This window comes from Urocitellus parryii, chromosome 12, assembly GCF_045843805.1.
Source record: "Urocitellus parryii isolate mUroPar1 chromosome 12, mUroPar1.hap1, whole genome shotgun sequence".
NCBI classification, from domain to species: domain Eukaryota; kingdom Metazoa; phylum Chordata; class Mammalia; order Rodentia; family Sciuridae; genus Urocitellus; species Urocitellus parryii.
In genome coordinates this window covers 80938671-80965697 of record NC_135542.1, presented here as the reverse complement: position 1 = coordinate 80965697, position 27027 = coordinate 80938671, and the positions used below count along the sequence as shown (strand labels likewise).

Here is a 27027-nt window from a genome sequence, read left to right as displayed (position 1 = left end):
TGACTAAATCAAATACCTAAATGTCATGAAAATTTATAGTCCTTGTTACTTTTTTCTTTCTCGAATAAATAAAATATCATCAGATAAATTAGAAAATTGTTTCCTTACTATGACTTATGATTTATTTAACTTAAAATTTGGTTTCTATAAAGTAGCACTCTTCTAGAGTTTTAATAGAAAGAGAACTGTTAAAGTTAGAAGTTAGATATCACCTGCTGTAATTTAGCATACTTAAGCAAAGAAAGGTGAAATTGTTTTCTTTCATTTTGTACTATACTCCTTTCCTTATACATCTTTAATAGCTGTCACAAATATTATCTTAATAACTCAACTTTTCTAACCTAAATAATGCTGACAAAACATTTATTTATTTCTAGCATTCAAGACCAAATGTTAATAATTTGTTTTATTAAAAATGTGCTTCAAGAACAAAATTTCCATAAATTAAGTCTCTAACAATTCAAAGAAGAACCTTTAATTGTAAAACAAATGAAAAACAATGAGAAACTTTTACCTTTTTAATTTGAGGGCTAATATGTATATATTAGAAAAATAGGTATAAGATAATAAATTTTACTACATGTACTTATTTTTTTCCGCACAGGGTAAAGATTTCCATTTTAAATAATATGTTTATGTCATTTCAAAAAAGGGCTTCCTAAGAAGCTGTTAGCAAAGTTGTATTCTGGGTATATAGATATAGTTTAATCTGAACTATTCTTGAGTTACTTATTTGAAAAAACAAATCTATAAGAAAGATAAAAATACTAAATCACAATTTTTATAAAAATTGTTCTTGACAATATTTATAAATGTATTCTTGCATACCTATATTCCTGATAGTATTAATCTGTAGTATGATCACAGCAAGTGTATGAATTTTCCAATTTTATGGGGAAATATTCAGTATACTAAAACTTGTTTAAGATCATTATTAAGCATAAAACAAACAAATAGTACTATTACATCCTAAATGGCAAATGAATATTTTATTTATAGTTTCAGGAGTAAAAACTAAATCTAAAAGAAATGCATAGTCAATATGACACATTTTCAGTGTTAATGAACATCCAGAATATGAAATTTCTGCACTAGGTAGAAGCAGAGACTATATGAAAAGATTAAAAATCATTACTATTAGAACTGATCATATCATTAAGTACAAACGCAAAAGACTTGAGTCTTTGTTGGAGAAAAATGTAAATCTTTCATATATTCTGATTTATCCAGAATGAAAACTAGTTGTATTGCAAAGATAAGAATTATACTCTATCATTGTAGAACCATTTCCTTCATTAAGCTTCTAATGACCTTTTCAAGTTGAATTTTTATAAATACAAGAAAAGATAACGTCAACTGTGGGTAAAAACATACTACTACATAAAGTAAACCTAACACTGGATAAAACACAGATCAGAAAATTTTTATTATTCAATTTACTAAGAGTATAAACCATTAGCCTTTTTGTCTGTTTTCATATTTGTTATCACCCAATTTCTAAAGATTTCAATTAATCTAGAACTTTTAGAAGCACTAATGATCCCTTATGTTGTAAACCATGCATTCTATAATTCATCAGTCTTATTTTTCAAATAAATTTAGGATTTAAATATGATGAAAATGACAAGCTTTCCATAATCTTAAAAGCCCACCTCATGGTCCAATAAATTGTAAAGTATAACCAGGTCACTCGACCAACTAGTGTAAAATACATAGAACTTTAATAATTCTAGCAGCAAAACACCTGGAATAGATAATAACAAATATTTTCCTTCAATTGTAGATTAATTTTTTGTAAGAAATAATTTTAAAAAGAATTCCAAAGTATTGTTCAACTGCACTCAAATATGAAAGATATCAAAGATCTTGTTTATCTCCACTTTTCCCTGTGGAATCAGGTGCACTCGGAATCTTATTAGTTTCAACAAAAACAGATTCAAAGGCAGCTTCCTGTTCATCCAAAGAATCGGCAGCCGTGGCTCCTTTAATTAGTGTTGGGTTGGTAAAAGATTGTTGCTGCTTAGAAATTTTACTTGATTCCACCGTTTTTCTACCTCTTCTTTTACCAAGAATTTTGACATAATTCGCAGGTATAAGTCCTGTTGTTTGACCATCAAGACTAGCCAGAAGCCAACCACGCACTTTGGGTTGTTGTTCTGATGGAAAAAAGACAATTTTGTAATTATACTTTGGATATCCAACAATATTAATGGTAAATATTAAGTAAAATCTATATTGCAATTTTATAAATAACATTTGAACAAACAGTACATGCATGTATATTCAAAATCAAATGCTGAGTAGGCTTAACAGTTCAGGATTTTTTTTTCTTCCCCAAGACAGGGTCTCACTATGTTACCTAGGCTGGCCTCAAACTTCAGGCTCAAGCAATCCTCTTGCCTTAGGTTTCCGACAGGGCCTACAGGCACACATCACTATGCCTCACTTTAAGTCCATTCCTATATTTTGTATTTTTAAATTTTCTACTATTTCTTTTTGACTTGAAGAATAAAACAGTAAAAGTTAACCTCAGCAGGTCCACTTATAGTGTAAGTAGATTCAGTTCTCTCAAAAATCTAAAAACATCAGTGTCTTTTTTATTAAATTTGAATCTAAGAACTATCTAATTCTTTTACTCATTTGGGTAAATTAGGGGCAAGATTAGAAAGTAAATGTATACTTTCTCTCTTTTAAAGAGATAGGATCGCACTATGTTGGCCAGGCTGGTCCTAAACTTCTAGTCTCAAGTGACCAAGTGACCCTCCTGCTTCAGTCTCCTGAGTAGCTAGTAATTCAGGGACATGCCAACAACACTGGTTTTTAAAGACACATACAATTTTATGCAGTCAGTTTTCCTTATGTAACTTTTGGCCCAAATATAAACTCATTCCATGTGATTGTGATAACTAATCCTGAAGATAGTGAAAATTAATTTTAAAGATGGGAAAAATTTGAACATTGAAGGTATTTTTTTTCCCATGTAAAGAGTGACTTACTTAGTTTTAGTAAGCGGCAAAGAAAGTTTCCCTTAATATATACTTATTATATAATATATATGGAAAAGTTAGCCAGAGTGGTTAAAAGCATAGGCTCTGAAGTCTGACAAACTCAGACTCATAGTTCAGCTCTACCAAATTTTAGCTTTCTGTACTGGACAATTAACTCATTCAATGTTTCCTCACTTGTAAAATAGGGTTAGGATAACAAAAGGTGACTTTCTGTAATAATCGTGAAGTCCCCACAAACACATTTTTTTTTTGAAAAAAATTTTTTAGTTGTAGTTGTACCCAATACCTTTATTTATTAATTTTTATGTGGTACTGAGGATCGAACACAGTGCCTCATATGTGCTAGGCGAGCGCTCTACTGCTGAGCCACAACCCCAGCCCCAAACACACACATTTTTAAGAAATAAATTCACAAAAATCCTGGTTGTTCTTCCTGAAGAAAAGTGAAGGAAAAGATCACTTTGTCTGAAGTCATTAAAAACTATTAGTGACCTGGTCCAAAAATAAATCTGAGATATGTATGAATTTCTTGCTGAGGTTCTCAAATACTTTATAATGATAATTCTTAGGATACTCATGGTAGAGTTTCTTTTTCCTTTTTTTGTGGTACTGGGGATTGATCCCAATGTCTTATACATTCTATGCAAGCACTCTACCACTAAACTAGAACCCTGCTCTTTTTATTAAAAAGTTTTGAGACAGGGTCTTGATAAGTTGTGCTGGTTGGCCTTGAATTTGTGATCCTTTGGCTTAGCCTCCCGAGTGGCTGAGATTGTAGGCATGCACCACCACGCCCAACTCATGATGGAGTTTCTGAATTAAACACTATTCAAATAATGAAAGCCAAAGGACAGACAGAGACCTTTAAAAGATATTAAATAATTCCTTTGGCTTACTGGATTTGCTACATTTAGTCCTTAATTCATACTGTTGTGTGGGGATCAAAAGAATTTGTAATTCAAGCGTTTTGAGTTTACAAAAAACCATGTCAATGAAATATTATTGGAACAGAGTGGTGGGGCATTTCTCCTGACTTCTTCAGATTTGAAAGGTGAAAAAATGATACAAAAGAGAAATTCCAGTAGCTACCTCAAAATTAACTAACATGAACAAGATCCTTTGTTGTTGTTTCTAATACTATATTTATAAATACTAAAAATTCAGATGTGATTCCAATTCATTCATGATTTGTTACCTTTGAGAGCTAAGTTTAGCATATCACCAGCACGGAAAGAAATTTCTTCTTCGGATACAGCAGCAAAATCATATTCTGCTCTAGCAACTACATGGTCATCCTCACCATTTGCCCAGTTGATGTTGTCTATAAGCCAAATTAAGAATTTAAGTTAGTAAAACATGCAAAAGGAAAATGTAGATCTTTTACTGTCTATGGCTTATAATTGCATAAATATAAATTGCATAAATTCATTTACCAAGAAAAAAGTCTTTCATTCCCAAATAAATTTTATAGTGAATGCTATGTTAAGTAAACAGTGTATTCACTAGGCTATTTCTTATGAACTTTATCCTTTTTGTTAAGCTGAAAATTCTAGCCCCCTTGCTTTAAGTATTTTAGATTTTGCAGGCCAAAAGGAAATACAGAATGTTGTGATGAAATCCAAAATTGTAATAATGAGTTTTCTTTCTTTTTGGAAGGGGGTAATATAATTCTACTACTAAGACAGATGGAATATTTTGGGGTGAGGGTAGTATTTTGCTTCATTTGGACTAGACTGCAATATTCATTTGTTAATGCTAAATTAAATGAGATTTTAGGCATTTCACCTTTGTCAGTGTCTTTTCACACAATAGGTTCTGCCAAATCCTGAAACCAATTCATTCATGAGCATGTGGTTTTAATTAAACATATGTATTATTTGGGAGATTAATAGTCTAGAATATAATTCTGTCAAATTCTTCCCTTGATTTTGCCTTTTACCAAGTCATTACATTGCAGATTAATCACTTTTGAATAAAGACTAAGTGCAAGCTCCTCAATTACACAGTTAAATGGATTCCTAAATATGGAATTTTTCTTTGCATTGGAAGTCTAAAAGTTACTTCTGGCATTGTAGTTTGAGTTTGGAAAATCTATCTGCTGCAAATTTGTGTGGGAATTGAGATATCACTTCTTATTTTAATTTCTGACAGTCTGGGAGATGTATAAAGCAGTGACATTATTTGTAATTCAAATAATGTGAGCATTATCAAAATAACTTTACTCCAGTGTAAGTTTTTACACACAGGTACTATTCTATTTTATGGTTTATGTTTAATTCATTAAGAATATTATAAGTTAATAGCAAAAGTTTATTGTTAAAGCCATTTATGTTTAATAATGGTGACTGAGGATGGTTTTGTTTAGGAAAATTTCAACCTTGGCCTCAATTAAAAAATAAGTAAATAAAACAACCCCTGTTAAGCCCCTGAACTGCTGTATAGTAGGTAAAGTCAGAATCTTCAGTTTCTCCATATGAAAAATTTACATAACTAATAATAGTTATATCATAAAAGTAAATAAATTTTAACTTGATACTATTTATTCAATAATACCTGATAAGTTCAAATATTTTCTGCAATATCCCTGCTATAAATTTTGTCCAACTAATCTGCCTTCTGCTCCACCTATATTTTCACACCATCAGGTGCAATACATCTTAGTAGATTCCACCTCAGTTGAATTAGTGTTTCAATTCAACAATTTTTGCCTGTAGTTACACCACATAATATTCACTGAGGCTAAGTCACTTCAAATTCATCCATATTCCTCAAAACAAACAAACAAACAAACAAACAAACAAGAAAAACAAAATAACAAAAAATTCAGCACTATCAGCATCTATCCGGTCATTACAAGTTAAGGAAAAACATTCAATAACTTGCACTTTCTTGTTTTCTAAGTGCTGGGGATTAGACCCAGGGCCTTGTACATGCTAAGCGCATACTCTACTACTGAGCTATAGCCTCAGTCCTTCATTTGCTTTAAGTTGGCTACGCTGTTCCAAATGCTATTAACTCTTCAAGAAGTTGTTCCTACTGAAAGCTAGTAAGTCTTTAACGTTAACTTTTTCTGGACATATTTTTTGGAAGTTGCAATCACCATCAGTAAACAGCTTTCCCTGATTGGCTAACAAATGAACTTTTCAGAAAGTTATTTTAATTGTAGCCTCATTTTCCTTTTCCTTTTTTGTGGGGGAGGGTAAGGAAATTTGCTATGATAACAGATTTCTATTTGTAAAGTTGCTACTGTTTCTGAGTATTGATTTTGTGAATAGTGCTCAGTCTGGTAATGATGTACATTATGTTTATTTTAAAAAGCTAGAGTGTCACTGCATAATAAGTAGTGCTTTACCATCTAATTCAATAACAAAATAATCCATATATACATATGACATCAAAATCTACTTTTCTTATGTGTCAAGTAAGCACTTGTGAAAAAATTTTGTGTTGTAACAATATATGTGGCACTCTACATGCTATCAAGTTGTAACTAATTAGGAAGATCTGTAATATACAGAAAAGAATATGAAGCAATGAGAGTATCACAGATGGTCTCTGTGAAAACTACTCAACTCTGCTCATATAACTAGAAAATAACTAGATCAAAAAGTAAATACAGGGCTGGGGATGTGGCTCAAGCGGTAGCGCGCTCGCCTGGCATGCGTGCGGCCTGGGTTCGATCCTCAGCACCACATACCAACAAAGATGTTGTGTCCGCCGAGAACTAAGAAATAAATATTAAAAAAAATTCTTTAAAAAAAAAAAAAGTAAATACAAATGAATAAAAAGAATGTTAATTTAACAAATCTAACACAAAAAGCAGCCATAACAATATATACAATGAGTATGGCTGTTAACGATAAAACTTTACTCAATATGTGCTAAGATTTGAATTTCAAATCATTGTCAAATCAGAAATTTTTCGATTTAAAAATATTTCTTTAAATTTCTTCCAATTATTGAAAAAATATAAAAAAATTCTTATGTGATATACAAAAACAGGAGCAGGCAAGATTTGGTCCATAGGCCATAATTTGCAGACCCCTCTTCTAAGTAGGCAAAGTCATAGGACCCAAGTTTCCTCCATTTCATTTACAAAAATCTCTTTGTATCATGACCCATTTCCCCTTCTTTTGCCCCTGCTTTTTACCTGTTTCCTTAGATCTAGATCATATTCTCTTCTACCTCCTATAAAAGGCTTTTTCATCCTTTGTCTCTTCCTGATCTCTAATCATTCCTTCTCTACTGACTTCTTTTACCCTAAAAACATACTTCAGATCTAACTTTAAATTCCTAAAAGACAAAACAAAAAGCTGAAAATAACTACATTGACAAACTATTCTTCTCTTCTATTCACTGTTCATCTTTCCTTTTAAAATTTGAGTTTATTTATTTATTTATTTTGGGTACTGGGGATTGAACTCAGGGGCACTCAACCACTGAGCCACATCTCTAGTCCTATTTTGTATTTTAGAGAAAGGGTCTTACTGAGTTGCTTAGTGCCTCACTTTTGCTGAGGCTGGCTTTGAATTTACGATCCTCCTGTTTCAGCCTCCTGAGCCATCGGGATTACAGGTTTGGACCATCATGCCTGCCGAGTTTATTTACCCCTTCCGCCCTTCAAAAGTTTCCATCTTGGGCCTAGCAAGTTTGAGGCACTGAGTCCGATTCTCAGCATTGCATAAAATAAAGGTCCACTGACAACTAAAGAAAAAAACCCTATCTATCTATACATATATATAAAATAAAAAAAAGTTTCCTTTTTTTCCACTCTACCAAAACTACCTGCTGGAGCTTGATGTCCTCCAACTACCAAATCTAATGATCTTTTTTCAGTTCTTATTCTTATTATAGCACTTGATATCATTCATGATCTTTCTTCCTGATCTTAAAACTTTCTCCTTCCACTTTTGGTTTTATAATGCAGCAATAACATGGTTCTAATTTTGTTCTTGGTGATTTCCATCTTACCCTCAGTTATGGTTTAGGTATGAGGTGTCTCCCAAAAGCTCATATGTGAGACAAGGCAAAAGGATTAAAAGGTGAAATGTTTGGGTTATAAGAGCCTTAACTTCATCAATTCATTAATCCACTGATAAGGATTAACTGGGTGGTAACTGCAGGCGGGCAAGGGTATGGCTAGAGGAAGTAGGTCATTGGGGGCATGGCTTTAGTTTATGTTTTGTCCTTGTGAGGAAAGCTGTTTCCTGGTAACATATCCTGAGCTGCTTTCCTCCACCACACTCTTCTGCCATGATGTGTTGTCTCTTCTTTGGCCCAGAGCTATGGAGCTGACCACCTGTGGACATGGGCACCAAATAAACTTTTCCTCCTCTAAAATTGTTCTTGTCAGGTATCTTTGTCACAATAGCAAAAAAGCTCACTAAAACATCTTCTCTTCTTTCCTATTTCTTTACCATTGTAATATAACCCACTTACTATTTCTTCTATCATTTCTTTTTTTTCAAATATTTATTTTTTAGTTGTACACAAAGATATTGTATCTTTATTTTTAAATTTATTTTTATGTGGTACTGAGGATGGAACCCAGTTCCTCACATGTACTAGGTGAGCGCTCTACCACTGAGCCACAACTCCAGCCCTTCTTCTATCACTTCTATGTACATGACTCATATATCTTATTTTTTACTTCTTTCCTAAGATCCTATCCTGCCTTTTAAACTGCTCTCTGAAACTTTCTCAAGTTCCACTTAAATGCTCCATTGACACATCAAACTCATTAAGTCCAACCCCTGTATTCTTCCCCCCTTGCCTCTTCCGACTCTCATTTTGTTGCCACTATGCTGACCTTACTGTTCACCTGATGGGCCAGGCACACTGTCACTTAAATACCTTTGCAATTTTGCTGCTCACTATGCCTCAAACGCTTTTCTCTCAAATAGCTGTAGGACTTATTCCCTCACCTCCTTCAGGGAACCCTCTTCTGACTATATGTAGCAATGTAACCCCTCTTCTTCCTCCTGATACTCCCAAATATTCTTGCCTGCTTTATAATTATTATTTTTTCCTATAGCACTTATTACCTTCCAGTTTACTATAAATTTTATTTGTTTACTGTCTCCTATCATTAGATTGCCACAAGGGCAGGATTTTTCAAAAATTCATCTTTTATTTTTTAGTGGCACTGGGATTGAATCCAGAGCCTTGAAAATGCCAGGCAAGTGCTCTTCCACTAAACCACATCCCCAGCCCTTCTTTTATTTTTTATTTTGAGACACGGCTTTGCTGTAAGTTGCTCAGTTTAGACTTCAACCAACAAAATAAAACAAAAAACAAAGAAACAAAAAACTACCAATAAACCCCCAATGAAGTAAGATCTTCCACTATTAAGCTTCAACATAATTTCTCAACCTTATTTCTTAGCATCCTTCTATTCAAGGATGAATAGGACAGCTAATATACGACAGCTGCATAACAAATCTCTTATTTTCTGCCTATGTGCCTTTTACAAGCTGTTCCATCTGCTTTGACAGTATTTTAACCCCACCTATTTTGTGTGTGTGTGGTAATGGGGATTGAATCCAGGGCCTCATGCAAGCTAGGCATGCATTCTCTCACTGAGCTATATCTGCTGATCCCCATTCCCCCTTTCCTTACTAACGGATGAAATGTTATCTATCTTTCAAAAACCTAAGGCAAATGCCATTTCTTCCTAGATAGCAGGGCCAAAAATATTAGCTTCACTTTTCTAGCACTTTGTAACAGTTCATAGAACATGGACTTAATAGTCAAGCAGCTTGGATTTTGTTTCTGGTTCTGCCTTATTAAAGATGTGACCTTGGACAGGTCATTTCTCTGAACCTCAGTTTTGCCACTTGTAAAATGAGACTAAGTCTTACTTTTGGATTTTTGAAATAATGAGATTATAATACAGAAAATACCTATGTATGCTGCATATAAAAAGAGGCTTGAGAAACTTTATGTTTCTCCTTAACTGTCCTAATCCCTACTACACTTTGTCTCATTATAATTACCTGTATATGTATCTTTTTGAAAAAAAATTTTTAGTTGTATTTGAACACAATATCTCTATTTTATTTATTTATGTGGTACCGAGGATTGAACCCAGGGCCTGTCACGTGCAAGGCGAGCTCTACCACTGAGCCACAACCCCAGTTACTGTATATGTATCTTAATCACTTCCCTCCCAAAAAGTTTTAGAAAAATAGGGATTATGCCCTATGCATCTTTTGTATCTTCCACAGTACCAAGTTCAGTTCCTTGTAAATAGTATTTAGGAAATGTATGTTAAACTGAACTAATACTAAATCGGCAAATTTGTCTTTGTGACATTCCTTTTCTAATTTTGAAGTTCTTAATGGAAAATAACTAGATCAAAAAGTAAATACAAATGAATAAAAAGAATGTTAATTTAACAAATCTAAATTATATGGTTGTCTGAATCTGTTCCCTTATTCTTACCTGTTACTTCATCACTGTGGGTAGATAAAAGTTTCCAGATGAGATAAGGACCTCCGAGGATAACAGCAAAAAACAAAAATATTGGCCAAGATTTTGCTGAGTTAGCTGCTTGGTCCTCCGCACCAAGACAAGCCACAGTTCCTTCACTTTCTGCCCACAGGTCCTCATTCTCAGAGCCTCTTCTTAAACCCATCATCCACTGTAACCGTCTATAAAGATATCTTATAGTCCTAACTAATGCAAAAGCTGAAAAAACCTTTGTAAAGTGTATTTTTAATCGGGAGAAGTGATTTGCTACATCCAATACAGCCCTAAAACTGTTATAGACAGCTGAAAAAGTAGCATCCATCATCATACTGACAGAGGCAAAGGCATGTACAATACTTTCAATGGACTGAAATGCACCTCTGCTGCTTTCTTCAGCTTGCTGAACAAATCTACTGGGTGGAAGATCATCTACACGGAGGCGGTTATAGCCCAACCCATTATATCCATAACTATAAGGACTATAGCTTCCATAAAATGAATTTCCATAGGTGCCATATCCAGACGAAAATGAACTGTATGCAGGTCTGAAAGTGTTCACACTGCTGCTTCCTGTCTGCTGTGATGGCCTTGGAAGAATAGGTGGGGGCACTCTGGTAAGTGTTGGTTGTCCAGGTCTTGTCAATAAAGCAGGACCCAAGTCAGCAGATCTAAAACCAAGAATTATTGAAAACAGTTACTTAAGCACACAATAAATTAGATTCAAAGTAACTATTAAACATCTTCCATATATTTGTTTAATACGCAGTGTTATGACAGATTCTATGTGAGGATGTTTTAGGGAGTAGTTACCCTTTATCTGTGATTTTGCTGTCTATACTTTCAGTTATCAGCAGTCAATGGTGATCAGTAGTACAATATTTTGAGAAACAAAGAAAGAGACCACATTCACATTACAATATATTGTTAAAATTCCTCTTCTAATTATTATTTATTGTTAAGCCCTTACTGTCCTTAATTTATAAATTTAACTTTATCATAGGTATGTATAGGATTTGGTACTATTTGTGGCTATAGGTTGTCCATTGATAGTCTTGGAATGTAAAGTAGGGGGACAAATTTAAGGATTAGTCTCTAATAGCCAGATGCTAAGAATCTCATTGCCAAAACAAATTTAAAAGAGGCTGACCAAACTTTATTTTCCTGTTCAGTTATTCTGACATTATTATCTTCAATCTGTGCCTTCTTAAGACTCTTACCCATTTCTTAAGATTAGTTACAAGCAAATATTTGTCCATCCTTGTACCAAAATGATACTATCTTAACTATTATAGTTTAATAATAGGTTTTAAAATATATTTATTTTTTAGTTGTAGTTGGACACAATATCTTTATTATTTTTATGTGGTGCTGAGGATCGAACTCAGGTCCTCGCACGAGTGCTCTCCCGCTGAGCCATAATCCCAGCTCTTAATAATAGGTTTTAATATCCAATAAAAGAACGTCTCCCACATTGTTCATCTCCAGAATTGTTTTGGTCATTTGAGCCTTTGCACTTCCATATAAATTTTACAATCAGAGCTTCAAGTTCTACATCCCTCCCACAAAAGCCTATTGAGATGCTGTTTGAGATTATATGGAATCAACAGGTTAATCTGAGATGAATTCAACATCATTATAATATTAAATGTTTCAACCACAAATATAATGAAAACTATATTACTGAAGTCTTTTAAAGATGTTTCTCAATGTTTTAAAAATAACTTTAAGTCTCAATAATATTTTAGTGTTTACTATGTAAAAGTTTTTAAAGATTTGTTTCTAAATATTTGCTTTTTTGATGCTGATATAAATGGTATCTTTCTAAAATCATTTAGTTGCTGTTCTATAGAAAAATGAATTTTCAAATATATGGTCCTTGTATCTAGCACCTTTGTTTTGGATCCTTTTATATTTTCTAGAATATTTGAAGTCACATCACATATGAATAATGATAGATTTATAATTTCCTTTTTTATTATATATATATACATGTGTCTGCCTATCTATCTATCTATTTATTTTTGTACTGGGGGTTGCCTGGCTTAGTGCATGACAGGCAAGTTTCTACCACAGAGCTACATATACATCTCTAGGCTCCTTTATTTTATTTTGAGACAGGGGCTTGGCTGGGTTACTCAGGTTGGCCTCAAACTTGCAATTTTCCTGTTTTAGCCTCCCAAGTAGCTTGGAGTTTAGGCATGCACCACTGTACCTGGCTTTCAATTTTACAGGTTTGACTTACATCCTTGTTTCATTCTGACTTCAAAGGGAGAGTTTTCAATCTTACCATAAATTATGATGTCTGTTGTAGTTTTTTTAAAAAGAAATTTAGTAGTTTTCTATTGCTATTTGTTTTTTTTACTATGAATGAACACTATTTTTTTGCCATTATACATGTACTCTTTTTTGTATTACAATTCTTAATACACATATATACCACAAATTTTAATATCTCTGTTTGTTTATAAGGTATGTTGGTCCCAAATTCAAATCTTCATACATGTATTTTGTATAAGGATGACCACAGTCATCTTGAGAGATGCTGGGAAATCATTTAACGATTTAATGAGATGATTTCCCAGCATCTCTCAAGATGACTATGTGATGTTTAGCTTTTATTCTCCTAACATGGTATATTACATTACTATACAAATGTAAAAGGCACCCTATGTTCGTGAAGTAAAACCAAATGGGCCACACTGTATTGCTGGACTTTGTTTGGACCTGGACAGACACAGAGGCTCATTCCATAGTTTGGCTATTGTGAATTGTGTTGCTATACACTTGGATACGCATGTATTGCTATAGTTTACTAATTCTTTAGAATAGTAGCTAGCAGGATTTTCTCCCATTTTGTAAGTTCTCTCTTCACATTCTTGTTTCCTTTGCTGTGCAGAAACTTTTAAATTTTATGCCAATCTACTTCTTAACTCTTAAAATTATTTCCTCAGCTTTAGTGGTCTGAGAAAGTCATTGCCTGCCCTTATGTTAGGGTGTTGACACTATGTTTTCTCCAGCAGCTGCATGGTTATGGCCTAATTCTGAGGTCCCTGGTCCACTTTGAGTTAATAACTATTGTGCAGGGTGAGAGATAAGAATCAAATCTCATTCTTCTACATAGGGATAACCAGTTTTTCTAGTGTTATTTGTTTAAAAGGCCTTTGGCACCTTTGTGAAAGATCAAATGCCTGTAGATATGTGCATTTGTCTATGTCTTTTATTCTGAACCAGTGTCTGTTTTTATGCCAGTGCCATGCAGTTTTTTGTTAGTATAGCTCTGTAGTGAAATTTGAAATCAGATATTGTGATAGCTTCCAGCATTGTTTTATTGGCTGAGAACTGCTTTGGCTAGGATTCTTTTATTCTTCCAAATAAATGTTAGGACTTTTTCCAAGTTCTGTGAAGAATATCATTGGCATTTTGATGGGGACTGCATTTAATCTGTTTATTGTTTTTGGTAATGTGTCCATTTTAGCAATATTAATTCTGCCTGTTCATGAACAGAGGAAGTCTTTCCATCTTCTTGTGTTGTCTTCAATTTCTTTCTTCAATGTACTATAGTTTTCATTATAGAGATGTTTCACTTGGTTAAATTTATTTCTGGGTATTTTATTTATTTTTTGAGGCTACTGTAAATGGGATTATTTTCCTGATTTCTTTCTCAGCAGATTCCTTATTATTTAGGGAAGCTAACAAGTTTTGTATGTTAATTTTGTAATCTGCCACTTTGCTGATTTAACTCTAGCAGTCTTCTGATGGAACTTTTTAGTTCCTTTAAGTAGAGATTCATCTGCAAATAGTGATAATTTGACTTCCTCCTTTCCCATTTTTATTTGTTTCTTAAAATTTGCTTCTTTTGTCTAATTTGCTCTGGCTAGTATTTCTTATACTATATTGAATAGGAGTGGTGAGAGTGGATATCCTTATCTTGTTCCAAATTTTAAAGGAAATTCTTTCAGTTTTTTTCCCATTTAGTATGATATTCAATGTAGGTATGTTGTATCTAGCCTTTATGATGTTGAAATAAGTTACTTTCATCCCTAGTTTCCGATTTTTAAAATCATGAATGGGAATTGAATTTTGTCAAAGGCTTTCTCTGTACCATTAAGATGATGGTGATTCTATTTATATGGTGAATTACATTTATTGATTTTTATATGTTAAACCATTCTTGCATCCTTGGGATAAAACTAACATGATCATGATGTACAATCATTATTTGTTGAATAAGATTTGCTAATTAATATTTATTAAGAATTCTTGCATCTAAGTTCATGAGGGATATTGTCGGTAGTTTTCTTTTATGTGTCCTTATGTAGTTTGGTATAAGGGTAATACTGGAAGTATTCCATCCCTTTCTAGTTCATGGAATAATTCAAGAAAAATTGGAATTAATTCTTAGTTAAAATCTGTAGAATTATACTGAGAATTCATCTGGTCCTGGGCTCTTGTATTTTGGAAGCTATTTATTACTATTTCTATCTCACTGCTAGTTATTGGTCTGTTTAGGCTTTCAATGTCCTCTTGATTCAATTTTGGCAAGGTTATACACGTCTAGAAATGTATCCATTTCGTGTAGGCTTTCCAATTAACTGGAGTGTAAGTTTTCAAACTAGTTCCTAATGATCCTCTGGATTTCTGTATGTTTGTGGTGATTTCTCCTTTTTCATTTCTAATTTTATTAATTTTGGTCTTTTTTCTTTTGGTCAAGGGCTTATTAATTTTATTTATCTTTCCAAAGAACCAACTCTTTGTTTCACTGCTCCTTTGCATACTTTTTTTAATCCTCTATTTCATTGATTCTGGCTCTGACCTTAGATATTTCCTTCCTTTAACTGGTTTTGCAATTGGTTTGTGCTTGTTTTTCAATGACCTTGAGATTTGTCATTAGGTTGTTTATTTGACATATTTCTAATTTTCTCATATATGCACTCATAGCTATAAATTATCCTCTCAGAAGTGCCTTCATGAGTGCCAGGGATTCTGGTATGTTTTATCACTATTCTTCTTTGATGTGAAGAATTTATAATCTCTTCCCTGATTTCTTCTATCACCCATTCATCATTCATCCAAAAGGATACTGTTCAATCTCTATGTTTTCAAGATTTCTGCACGTTTTTTCCTGGTATTTATTTCTAATTTCATTGCATTATGATTAGATAAGATGCAAGGGATTATAACATTTTAAAAATATTTTCTAAAACTTGCTTTGTGGCCTAAAATATGATCTATTTTGGAGAAAGTTCCACGAGCAGCTGAGAAGAAAGTGTTTTCAGCTGTTATTAAGATGAAATATTCTATAGATGTCTATTAAGTCAATTTGATTCATAGTAATTTTTAGGTCTTAATATCTAACTCTGTACTGAATAATATGTCTGCATGTTCTATTTATTAGTGAAAGGTGTGTTGAAATTACACAGTATTACTGCCTTGGGGTCTATCTGGGTCTTTAATTCAAGTAGTGTCTTTTTTATGTGATTAGGTCCGCCAACGTTTGGGACATAAAGACTACTGTTATATCTTCTTGTTGAATTGTTCTCTTTCTCAGTATAGAGTAATCTTTTTTTGTCTGTTCTGATTAATTTTGGCTTGAAGTCCAATATCCTATAATTTTCTTTTGTTGTAATGTTTTTGTACAATTTGGGTATTAGGGTTATACTGGCTTCTTAAAAAAAAAAAAAAAAGAGTTGGGAGCTGGTGTGTGGCTCAGTGGTAGAGGGCTTGCCTAGCACATGAGAGGCACTGGGTTCAAACCTCAGCACCAAATTAAAAAAATGAAATAAAGATATTGTGTCCACCTACAACTAAAAAATAAATATTAAAAAAATAAAAAAGTTGGGGAGTTAAATATTTCCTTTTTTAATATTGCAGAAAAGTTTGTAAACTTCATCAGTGAAGTCTTCTAAATTTACAATTTTCTTTGTGGGAAAGATTTAAATCATGAATTCAATTCTTTTAGTACCATGCCATTCAAACTGTAGTCTGTAGACCAGTTTTAAGTTTGTGAACCAGTTGTGTGAATCTATAATGAGAAAAATATGGAAAATAAGATTGTTTAAATAATTTAACAGTGCTATTTTTTGGTGTGTTTCATAAAAGTAATGATTGGCAATCCATATACTGTGAGAAAAACTGCTTTAGTAGTTATAAAAATACTTTTATTTTTTCTAAATTATACCTTCACTAATACCCCAAATCTCTTTCCTTCCTTTCTCTGTTTCCATTCTTTTGTCTCTTTGTGCTTCATTCTAGACATTCTCTTTCCAACTATACTCTAGTCCATTGTTACTTCCAGGGTCAATCTTCAATAAGATAAAGAGTTTACAACAAAATGTAAATCAACAAATCCTTTCTTCATAGATAGTTTTGCTATTAAGAAAATGCTAGTTGAGGGCTGGGGATGTGGCTCAAGCGGTAGCGCGTCGCCTGGCATGCGTGCGGCCCGGGTTCGATCCTCAGCACCACATACCAACAAAGATGTTGTGTCCGCCGAGAACTAGAAAATAAATGTTGGAAAATTCTCTCTCTCTCTCTCTCTCTCTCTCTCTCTCTCTCTCTCTCTCTCTCTCTCTCTCCTCTCTCACTCTCTCTTTAAAAAAAAAAATGCTAGTTGAACTAAATAGAGGGCTTGATGTTAAAGCTACATTCTGAAACAAGTTTCATATCTTATTGTGAACTGCTAGTATGTCCTTTGGGAAACAGCAGCAAGTCCACAGACTCAGTAGCACAGAACACATATGAAGCAGCAGTAGCAGTGTTCGATGTTACTAATTTTCTCTATAATAGTATCTAATCTGTTGTCAAACCCAGTAAGTTTAATTTTGAATTTTAATTTTGTTTATTTTTTTTTGTTCTAGAATATCCTTTTCTGTTTAATAACTTCTAATTCTCTCCTAAGATCCTTTCTTTTCATTGTCTTTAATATATTAAACATATTTACTTTAAAGTCTGTATAGTAATCCCATTATTTAGAATCATTATGAATCTGGTTTTTCTTTCCATTTATGTAATCTAATGTCTTTGTGTGTGAGGCTCTATTTTGCTTGTCTGTCAGATGTATGTGAAGAATTATAGCAATAATTTTAGGTTCTGGATGATGTTCTCTTCCTCCAAATGTGTTTCATTCTAAATATTATATATTATCTGATTAGGATATAATAGACACTGACAAAAATTATGGTGGGTTTTCTCATTAGAAATACTTAATGCACATATCACATAGACGATTGATATAGATTTTTTTCTCACATAGTCTTGTACTGTTTCATAATTTTCAATAAATATCTTATTTAAAAATAATAGGAAATTAAAATTAAACATTCAATAAGGAAAAAAAGCGCTTTTCTCTTGCTTTTTCCTGGTTTTAATGTTCTTTTTATAGCATAATAAGTGCATTTAGTATTCATGGTACATTCTTGTTTTCTCTTATAACCAGCACAATAACACTAAGCAGGTCTATGACTTAGAAGAACAAATGATATGTTTTCAATGCCGAGTGTTCAAAGTCTTCTCCACTCAACTTCTTATTTAAAAATTTTAAAGAATACATACACACATTTTATATGTAGTTCTATGATTTTGCCATATTTACTTCTCTCTCATTCTTGTCTTAAACAAATTCTGGAATCATTTGAAATTCGAGACTTGATACATTTCCCAATACCTCAACAAACATTTCTTAATAAAGAAAGACATTTTATACAAAACCATACTATTACCATCCTGTCATTGAAAATTAACCATAGTTTTATATCACACACATTAACAATAATTTTATATCATCTATTATCCAATTACAGTCAAAATTTATCCATTTCTTCCAAATGTCTTTATTTATAATAAAGAGCTTTGAGATTAAATTCACTTATCATAAAATTCTAAAGCATAAAGTCCAATGGTTTTTAGTTGCACACCACTGTGAATATACTATCATATTTACTTCTGGAACATTTTCATTACATTAAAAAGAAATTCTGTGTTCATTAGCAGTCATTCCCCATTTCCTACCCCATCTCCTATCTTTGGTAATGACTAATCTACTGTCTGTCTATATTAACTTGTCTATTCTGGTTATTTCATATGTAGTTGATTCTTGTTATTTAAGGTACTGACATCTATAAAGTTTTTCAGAATTAGTCAATACCAAATCACTACTTCTAGGAGAAACAAAAGTTTGGGGTTACAGAAAATTTCAGGTCACATTTTTATCAACCAATCAAAATATTCTATTTAAAGGCATCTTAATGTATACTGTCAACTCATTAAGAACTCATAACCAATACCTGTAAACTCATGCCTGAATGAAGCTTTCTTAACACATGTAATTTCTTCATTAGCATATCACAGTATTCTTGTGCTTTGAACACTAAACAGCACTTTGCTTCTGGGGCACTTTAAACAGTGAAATCACCATAAAAAATAAGAAAAACCCATACTAAGCAGACTGTGAAATGGACACCTGTTTACACCATGAGGGTTGAAATAAGAACTGGAAAGATGCTTTGTTTCACTTCATTTGAATGATAACTCCGGTCTTTCTCTGCTCTAAGCATGTTGACAAATGATTGTCAGAGTGTTGAGAGTATTAATGTGGGCTTTACAAATAAATTTCACTGATTAGGACAAGTTGCAAATATGGGATCTACAAATAATGAGGATCTATGGTAAATGGACCCACGTATCATGTAGTATTTTGTGAATGGCTTTTTTCACTTACCATGTTCCCAAGCTTCAATCACATTAAAGCCTATATCAGTTTCAAGTTGAGTATCCCTTACCAGAGGAGTTTGGAATATTTGCTACATGTAATGAGATTTCTTTGGGATGGGATTAAGGTATGAACATGAAATTCACTTAAGTTTCATATGCACTTTATACACCTTTCAAATGCACCCGCATTTTGACTGTGACCAATCATATGAGGAAGTGTGGAATTTTCTACTTGTGGCATCATGTTGGCACTCAAAAAGTTGGATTTTGCATTATTTTCAACTATATATTTGGGATATTCAATCTGTACCTCATTATTTTTTATTTCCAAATTATATTCAATATATACCTCATTATTCTTTATTTCCAAATTATAATTATCCATGAGTTGATGGACATTTGTACTGTAATGAATAATGACACTCTGTTCATTTATATATGAGATTTGTATGGACACATGTTCTCATACAACTTGGGTACATATACTTGGGAGTAAATTTCTGGGTCCTACAGTAAACACTGTGTTTAATCTTTGGAAGATCTGCCAGATTATGTTCCCAAGAAACTGCACTGTTTTACAGTATATGATGATTCCATCTATCCTTGCCCAAACTTTTTATTATTATTATTTTTATTATTACTGCCATTCTAGTGGGTGAGAAATGGTATCTCACTGTGGTTTTGATTGCATTTCTCTGATAGCTAATGGTGCTGAGCACTTTTTCAGGGTTTATTGACTATTTTATTTTTTATTTATCAAGAAGGAGTCTTACCATGTTGCCAAGGCTAGCCTCAAACTCAAGATCCTTCCATCTTAACCTCCCAAGCAGTTGGGATTACAGGCATACACCACTGTGCTCAGCTGTTTACTGGCCATTTAAAAATCTTACTTGGAAAAATAATATCGAATAGTATCTACTCAGACACTTTGCCCAATTTTTTCCCCCAATTTTAAATTAACCTTTTTATTTTTTATATTTGGTACTGAGGATTGAACCCAGGGGTGCTTACCCACTTGAGTACATCTCCAGCCCTTTTTATTTTGAGACAGGGTCTCACTAAGTTGTTTAGGGTCTACTAAATTGCTGAGGCTGGCTTTGGCCTTGAGATCCTCTTGCCTCAGCCTCCCAAGCCACAGGTAATTGCCAGTGCACCTGGCCTAAATTAGCCTTTTTATTTTTGCCTTATTATTTTATTATTGAACTGCAAGAATTGAAATGTCTCTTACTATTTTTATGAACAAAAATTCAGTTAAAGTTTATGCACTGTATTTGGTTTTATCTTCTCATTCTCTTGTAAACTAGAATATTTTTTTTAGAATGTCCCTAACTTTTTTGAAGTCTACCCAGTTTTTTTCCTAGAATGTCCTACCATTCTAGATTTGTGTTTCCTCAAAAATGTTAACATGTACCTCTATCCTCTATAATTTCTATTAGACTAAGGTTGTACCCAAGGGTTTGATTACAATCAAGTTCAAAATTTTTGGCAAGAATAATTCATGGGTGACGTTTACTTCATATTATACCATATTAGGAGGCACATAATGCCAAATTGCCTCTTTGTGAGACTAAGTTTGATTGTCTGCTTAAGGTGATAACTATCAACTTTTCCCATGAAAATACATTTTTCCTTTTCTAATTAGTATATAATCTATGGGATGATACTTTGGTTCCACACAAATATCCTATTCCCCAACAATTGTTCATCTGATGGTTTAGCATCCACTCATGATTTTTGCCTAAGTAAATAATATATGTGTAACTCCAAAATGGTAATTTTCTAGTCCAGGCTAATGTATTAACAGCCTTGAAAGATACTGTAAACAAACTAATAGAACTCTTAACTTTTTTTTCTTTTACTGAATCCAACATTTAAAAAATGGAGCAAAACTTAAAAAAGATCAGTGGACGCCAAACAGTATATTCAGACTTTAATTAACAGTTTTGCTCCAAACTAGAAGCCATAATAAAGAAAATAGAAAAACAGACATATCTAGATTTAATACAAGATAAATGTATCTATGAAACAGAAACACAACAGAAATGCATATAGGAAAAAAGGATAAAGCAACAGGCCTACTCAGTTCTGGGTCTGGAATCAGTGACAGAATTCCAGTTACTAGGAAATAATAAAAAAGGAAAACACTCCACTCAAGTGGAACTAGTTTACTGTCTGAGGCTTGGGAGATAAGACATGTCACCTTCATTTCTAAAAAGAGGTCATAAAATTTGCTGCCAACGGTTTAAAATTTTTACAAAGTTATGGACCTAAGAAAGAGTGACTCTGATACATCCTCAAGTGAGAATATGAAACATGTTAACTACTATTAACTCTTAATCTAATCCACTGTTTTCAAACCTGAGATTTTTATGGGGGTGGGTGCTAATGGAACAGGTAGATGGAACAAGAAATTTAGACAAGAGAGGGAAATGTGAAGAAAGAGAAAAAACAGAACTCTAAAATTCTACTCAAAATGAGCTTATCAAAAATGCTACAGACATGAAGAGATTAAAAAAATCAAGAAATCAGGCCAACAAAAATCAACAAGAATAAAAATTCATTCAAGGAAAAACTAACAGTTCAGCAAAGATTCTAGATATGTTTAAAAATATCACAGAGATAAACACTGCAAGCAATATCATCTGTGAAAAAACTCATATGAATTAAAAGCATCTTAATAATGAAAAAAAATCTATTAGAAATCTTAAAACATGATGCCCACAGCAACAGCAGCTATCTTGCAACTACGAAACAAGAAAAAAGTTTAGTTGCTATAAAAACAAAGTTGTAAGGAGTAGAGTAGAATTATAGAATTTGGGAATTTCACTTGAAGTAATGGTAGTCTAGGTAATTAGACTAACCCTACAACTGAAAAAAAAAAAAAAAGTAGAAAAGCTAGGAAAAAGATAGAAAAATGTGTGTGTAAAGTGTTAGTGAACAGGCACTGAGGAGTTTTACAGTCAAGATCCACAAGAAAAAACCCAGAAAGAACAACATTTTGAGATGTTTCTCCAGGGACCAAGGCTAATTCAGGAAGATGGCTGACAGGGTGAGAAACTGGGCAGTGTTAGGTAGAATCCCTGGGTTAAGAGGATAAACTAGAGTTTAGAACTCTTAAAGAGGAGGGCTACAGTACTCTCACACTTCAGACTGGGACCTTAAAGGGCTATATGCTAGGAGTAAGGGTGAAAAGGCTAACAGAAAATAAACTAGCCTTGGTAAGAAAACCAGTTTCAAATCAGCTCAATCCTAATTGGATTAAATTAAACCTAGATTGCTAGTGACTAGCCATTTTGGTCAAAAATAAAAATCTCTGAAGGAAGACACTATTACTAGTCCTCAAATGACTTAAAACCATCTATATGTGACATCCATCTCCCATTAAAAAATAATTGGGCCTACATTATGATAAAATTATGTTTTTTTTAGAAGAGCAATATCAGATAATACAAAGAGCTCTATAGGGGATCTAGAAAATGGAGTTATTAGAGACTTTAAACAACTGTTTAATAAAAAAAAATTGACAGTATTGGGATTTTTCAGCATAGAAACCATAAAGCCAGATCAAACGGATCTAAAACTAAACACTATATATACATACACACACACACAACACTCCTCAAAACCAAACCTAACTCAAACAAAAAACCCCTCTGAAACATGAATTCAGTGACTAGCTTAATAGCCTACAAGGTATATCAAGAAATACAGGGTATATATATATGTAATTTGATTTAAAGGAGTAAAGAGAGAATAGACAGAAGCAATATTTGAAGGGACAATGGGTGAAACTTCTCTCAAATTAATGAAAAATATCAAAGTCAGATTTAAGCATCCCTACAAATACCACTCAGAATAATACAAAGAGAAACCATACCGAAACCCAATAAAGTATAATTGAAAACCCAAAACAGAAAATCTTGAAAGCTGCTGGGGGTGGGGTGGGGGAGCTGGGTTCTTTTTAAAGAAGCAAGAAAAAGCAGACAGAAAAGAAGGAAGCCAGGAAAAGTTCAGTTCCCTTGGTGACAATGTTGAGACAGCAGATCTCTATGCTTCTTGCTAGCCAAACAGTAAGTGTCTTTAATTGTTCAAAGCACAGTAAGACATTGTTACTTTTAGCAGAAACTATTTCTGATATAAGTGTCTAATGGGAGAATAAATGGGGGAAAAACTGTGCCCAAACAATATTTAAAGATATAACTCATGAGAATTTTCCTGAATTAAAGAAAAACATGAATAAGATTAAACACTGTAGAGGAGGAAAAAATATGTCTATATATTATTACCCAATACAGCATAATAACGTCAGAGTTAGCATATAAAATCTTAAAAGCTACAATGGGGAAGATAATCTATCTATAAAAAAAAATGACAAATTAGGAATACATTTCTCAGGCTGTAAAATTCTGAAATGAAACCAGAGTAGTACAAAGAAAGAATATTTCAATTTCACCTAGAAACATATATACAAAAGTCTTAAAATAACAGAATTCAGGACTGCATATAAAACAACAACTAATCAGAATTCATCCAAAAATGCAAGATAATTCAGTTTTAGAAAGTTAGTACAGTAAGCAATATTTTTATATTTTAAAAATGCATATAATCTTAACAGATACAGAAAAGCATTCATAAAATTTAATACTCTTCATAATAAAAATCTGAGTGGGGCTGGAGTAATGGCTCAGCGGTAGAGTGCTCGCCTCGCATGTGCAAGGCCCTGGGTTTGATCCTCAGCACCACATAAAAATAAATAAGTTATTGTGTACAAACTACAAAAAAATAAATATTAAAAAAAAATCTGAGTAAGGTAGTGAGAATTTAGACAGGGATCTATCAAAAACAAAATGTAACCATTCCAATGGAAGTCAGTACCAATACAACAATGCTGGCTAACTCTTGGTTTAGCTGTAAATACCAGAATCATTTATATGGAATGAGACAATTTCAACCAAACCATTAAAACGAATTAAAGAGTTTTGACATTATTCATATTTATACTGAAAAAATATCAAGCTGGGCTTGGTGGTACATGCCTGTAATCCCTGTGACTTGAGAGGTTGAGGCAGGAGTATTGAAAGTTCAAGGCCAGCCTCAGCAACTTAGAAAGATCCTGTGTATATATTTATAAAATATAATAAATAAAAAGGGCTGGGGATGTAGCTTAGTGTAAAGTGCCCCTGGGTTCAATCCCCAATACCAAAAAAAAAAGAAAAAAAATTTAGTATTCTGACACACTAGTTAATAACCAAATGGAAAGTATAAAAGAAAAGATCACATTACAACAACAACATATATACACACATATAAAATCTAGGAATAAAATATAAGAGAAAGGGCATCATGGAGATCTTTATGATAATTAATGAAGGCAAAAAAAAAAAAGAACAAAATTCTCACCAACTGTACCTTACACACACAATAAAGGAGAGACTTATTTGATGTACAAATTCAAGAAAACTTCCAGTAAGTCTTTTCATGAAGAGTAAGTGTAATTAAGGCAATTTTGAAGAACAGCAATGTGTGGAGCCTCTTGACATAAATACATATCAAAACTAGTTAGTTGCAGCAGGGCACACAGGTAGTCCCAGCTACTTGGGAGTCTGAGGAAGGAGAATGACTTAAGACCAGGAGCCTGGTGTGTATGTGCGTGTATGAAGCTCTAATTAGGGCAGTGTAGTGCTAGCAAAAGAACAAATAGATCACTAGAACAAGTAAGATAGTTTCCCCCAAAGAACTACACATTTAAGAAAACCTGGTATGAGACAGATGGCATTATAAACTAAGATGGAATATATCCAGTAAATAATGCTGGGGTGATTAGTTATGCACATAGGAAAAAAAAAACAGATTTCGTACTTTACACTGATTTCTGTACATCAAAGCCAGTTCTAGGTGGATTAAAGATCAGAATGTGAAAATCAGAACGTTTCAAAGAAAATATAGAGAAAAGTTTCCTAATCTAGGTAGAAGTGGTTTATTTATGACAAAACACAAACAATATGACAATTTGGGCTATATTAAAATTAAAAATCTGTACAAAAGTAAGCACAAATATAAAGACAAGCCACAGACTGAAAGATTAGCAAAACACAATGATGTACTCTCACAAACTGATAAACAAAGACAACATAAAAAATAAAATGAAAAAATACATTCATTAAAAAAATATTTTAAAAAATATTACTGCTTAGTATGTTTTTAAGCTTTAGATGATAATATGTACACATATATATGAAATAAAATGAACCTAAGTACTAAAGTTTAAAAACATTTTCCGATACACTAAACACAAAATAGAGACAATAGTTACTATTGAAAAGAAGAATGGCATAGTTTATCTTTTATTTTTAAAAGATCTGGTAGGGCTGGGGTTGTGGCTGCCTGAAGCACCACATAAAATAAACAAATAAAATAAAGGTATTGTGTCCATCTACAACTAAAAAAATATTTTAAAAAATCTGGCAAATATTATCACTTCTCAAGGCTGGGTGGTGAATACACAAGCATTACCTTACACCTGACCAGTCTGTGTTTTTTAAAACATTTCATATTAAAGAAAAAGGGGAAATCGTTAATTTTATATCAACAGAACCTTAACATGCAAAAATGAAACCTGTATCTTCCAACAAGCAGTCTAAATGAGAAAAAAGAATCACTCATTAAAAAGATGGTAAAAGTGTTGACCTTACTTAACAGAAATAATTAAAGCTATTACTTGTTATGCATCTATCATTAAGTAGTTATTGTATTCAAGCACTTCAGAGTGTAAATAAAAGATTACAAGATTTCAGAACACAGAATAAATACATTTCAATACATTAGGGATTTGTATGAGTTAGGACAACCTACAAGAGTATACAGGAATCACGCCACTCGAATTAAGATGTCCATTTATCCAGCAGAAAAAAAAATATGATCGTGAAACTTCTAATTCTGTATGTTTCAACCTTTTAAAAGTTGCAGACCGATTTGGTGTTGACTAAAAACAAAACAAAAACCTATAGGCCCTAGAAAAATACCTTTCTGTACAGAAAGGCCACTCCCAGACCATCCACAGATTTAGAATTCCTGCTTTAGAGTCTGTCTCCAAATCTCAGTTCGAAACATTAGCTGAGTTACGCTGGAAAAGAACGCCAAGTTGGATTCCAGTTGCGTAAAAGTGACCTTTTGGGCTTTCACCAACTTCTCCTGAGGTTGTAAATAGCTTTTCACTAATGACTTTTGCTCTCTATCGATGCGGGGGCTGCGCAAACGCGGCTCTCAACTGCTACAGTACCAAAGTCTGACGCTTTAAAGGGGGTCAAGCAGTATTGCCCCGTCCTGCAAAAACAAAAAGGCAGGAAGCCGCCCCCTTTTCTTACAAGCTACGGCACCCAGCGAGACGCCGAAGAGCTCTACGGAAAACATTGCTGTCGGATAGGAAACAGCTGTCAGACCTCGAAACCCTCTCCGGAGGCGCCCCGGTCCTAACTCTACCCCTCTGCCCTCCCAAAGTAGGAGGCCGGGAGAAGGCGGGGGGAGGTATCTCCCCCTAATAACGGCCTCAACTGCCGCCAGCCCAATCCTCGCTCCGGCCCACCAAGCTCGATCCCGAAAGAGTCCCACACTCACTGGAAAGTGGGGCCGGGTCCCGGTCCCGGCCCAGCTCCTGGAATTCGGCGGGTCTCCCAGGGTTTCGGGGGAGGGGGAGGCTGAGACGCCATCTCTCCGCCTCCGCTCAGCTCCCGCTCGGCAGCGGGACTGTGCAGGCCCGGGTACACCAGCACCTCGAGCGTCAGGCATTATAGGCAGAAAGCCGAACTCTCCGCCCCGCCCACTCCTGCAAGTCAGAGCAGGC

The 27027-nt window shown here is 33.6% G+C and overlaps 1 protein-coding gene across 1 annotated transcript; it reads right to left on the bottom strand.

The window, feature by feature from the left end:
- Window positions 1-742: 742 nt before the first annotated feature.
- Pex13 (peroxisomal biogenesis factor 13) lies at window positions 743-26956 on the bottom strand. The gene is made up of 4 exons (XM_026387173.2): window positions 26802-26956; window positions 10452-11146; window positions 4204-4329; window positions 743-2156 (listed from the first exon to the last, which is right to left on the bottom strand). Exons 1-4 carry the CDS (start codon window positions 26891-26893, stop codon window positions 1858-1860), a joined length of 1212 nt encoding a protein of 403 aa, XP_026242958.1. The 5' UTR covers window positions 26894-26956; the 3' UTR covers window positions 743-1857.
- Window positions 26957-27027: the final 71 nt, after the last annotated feature.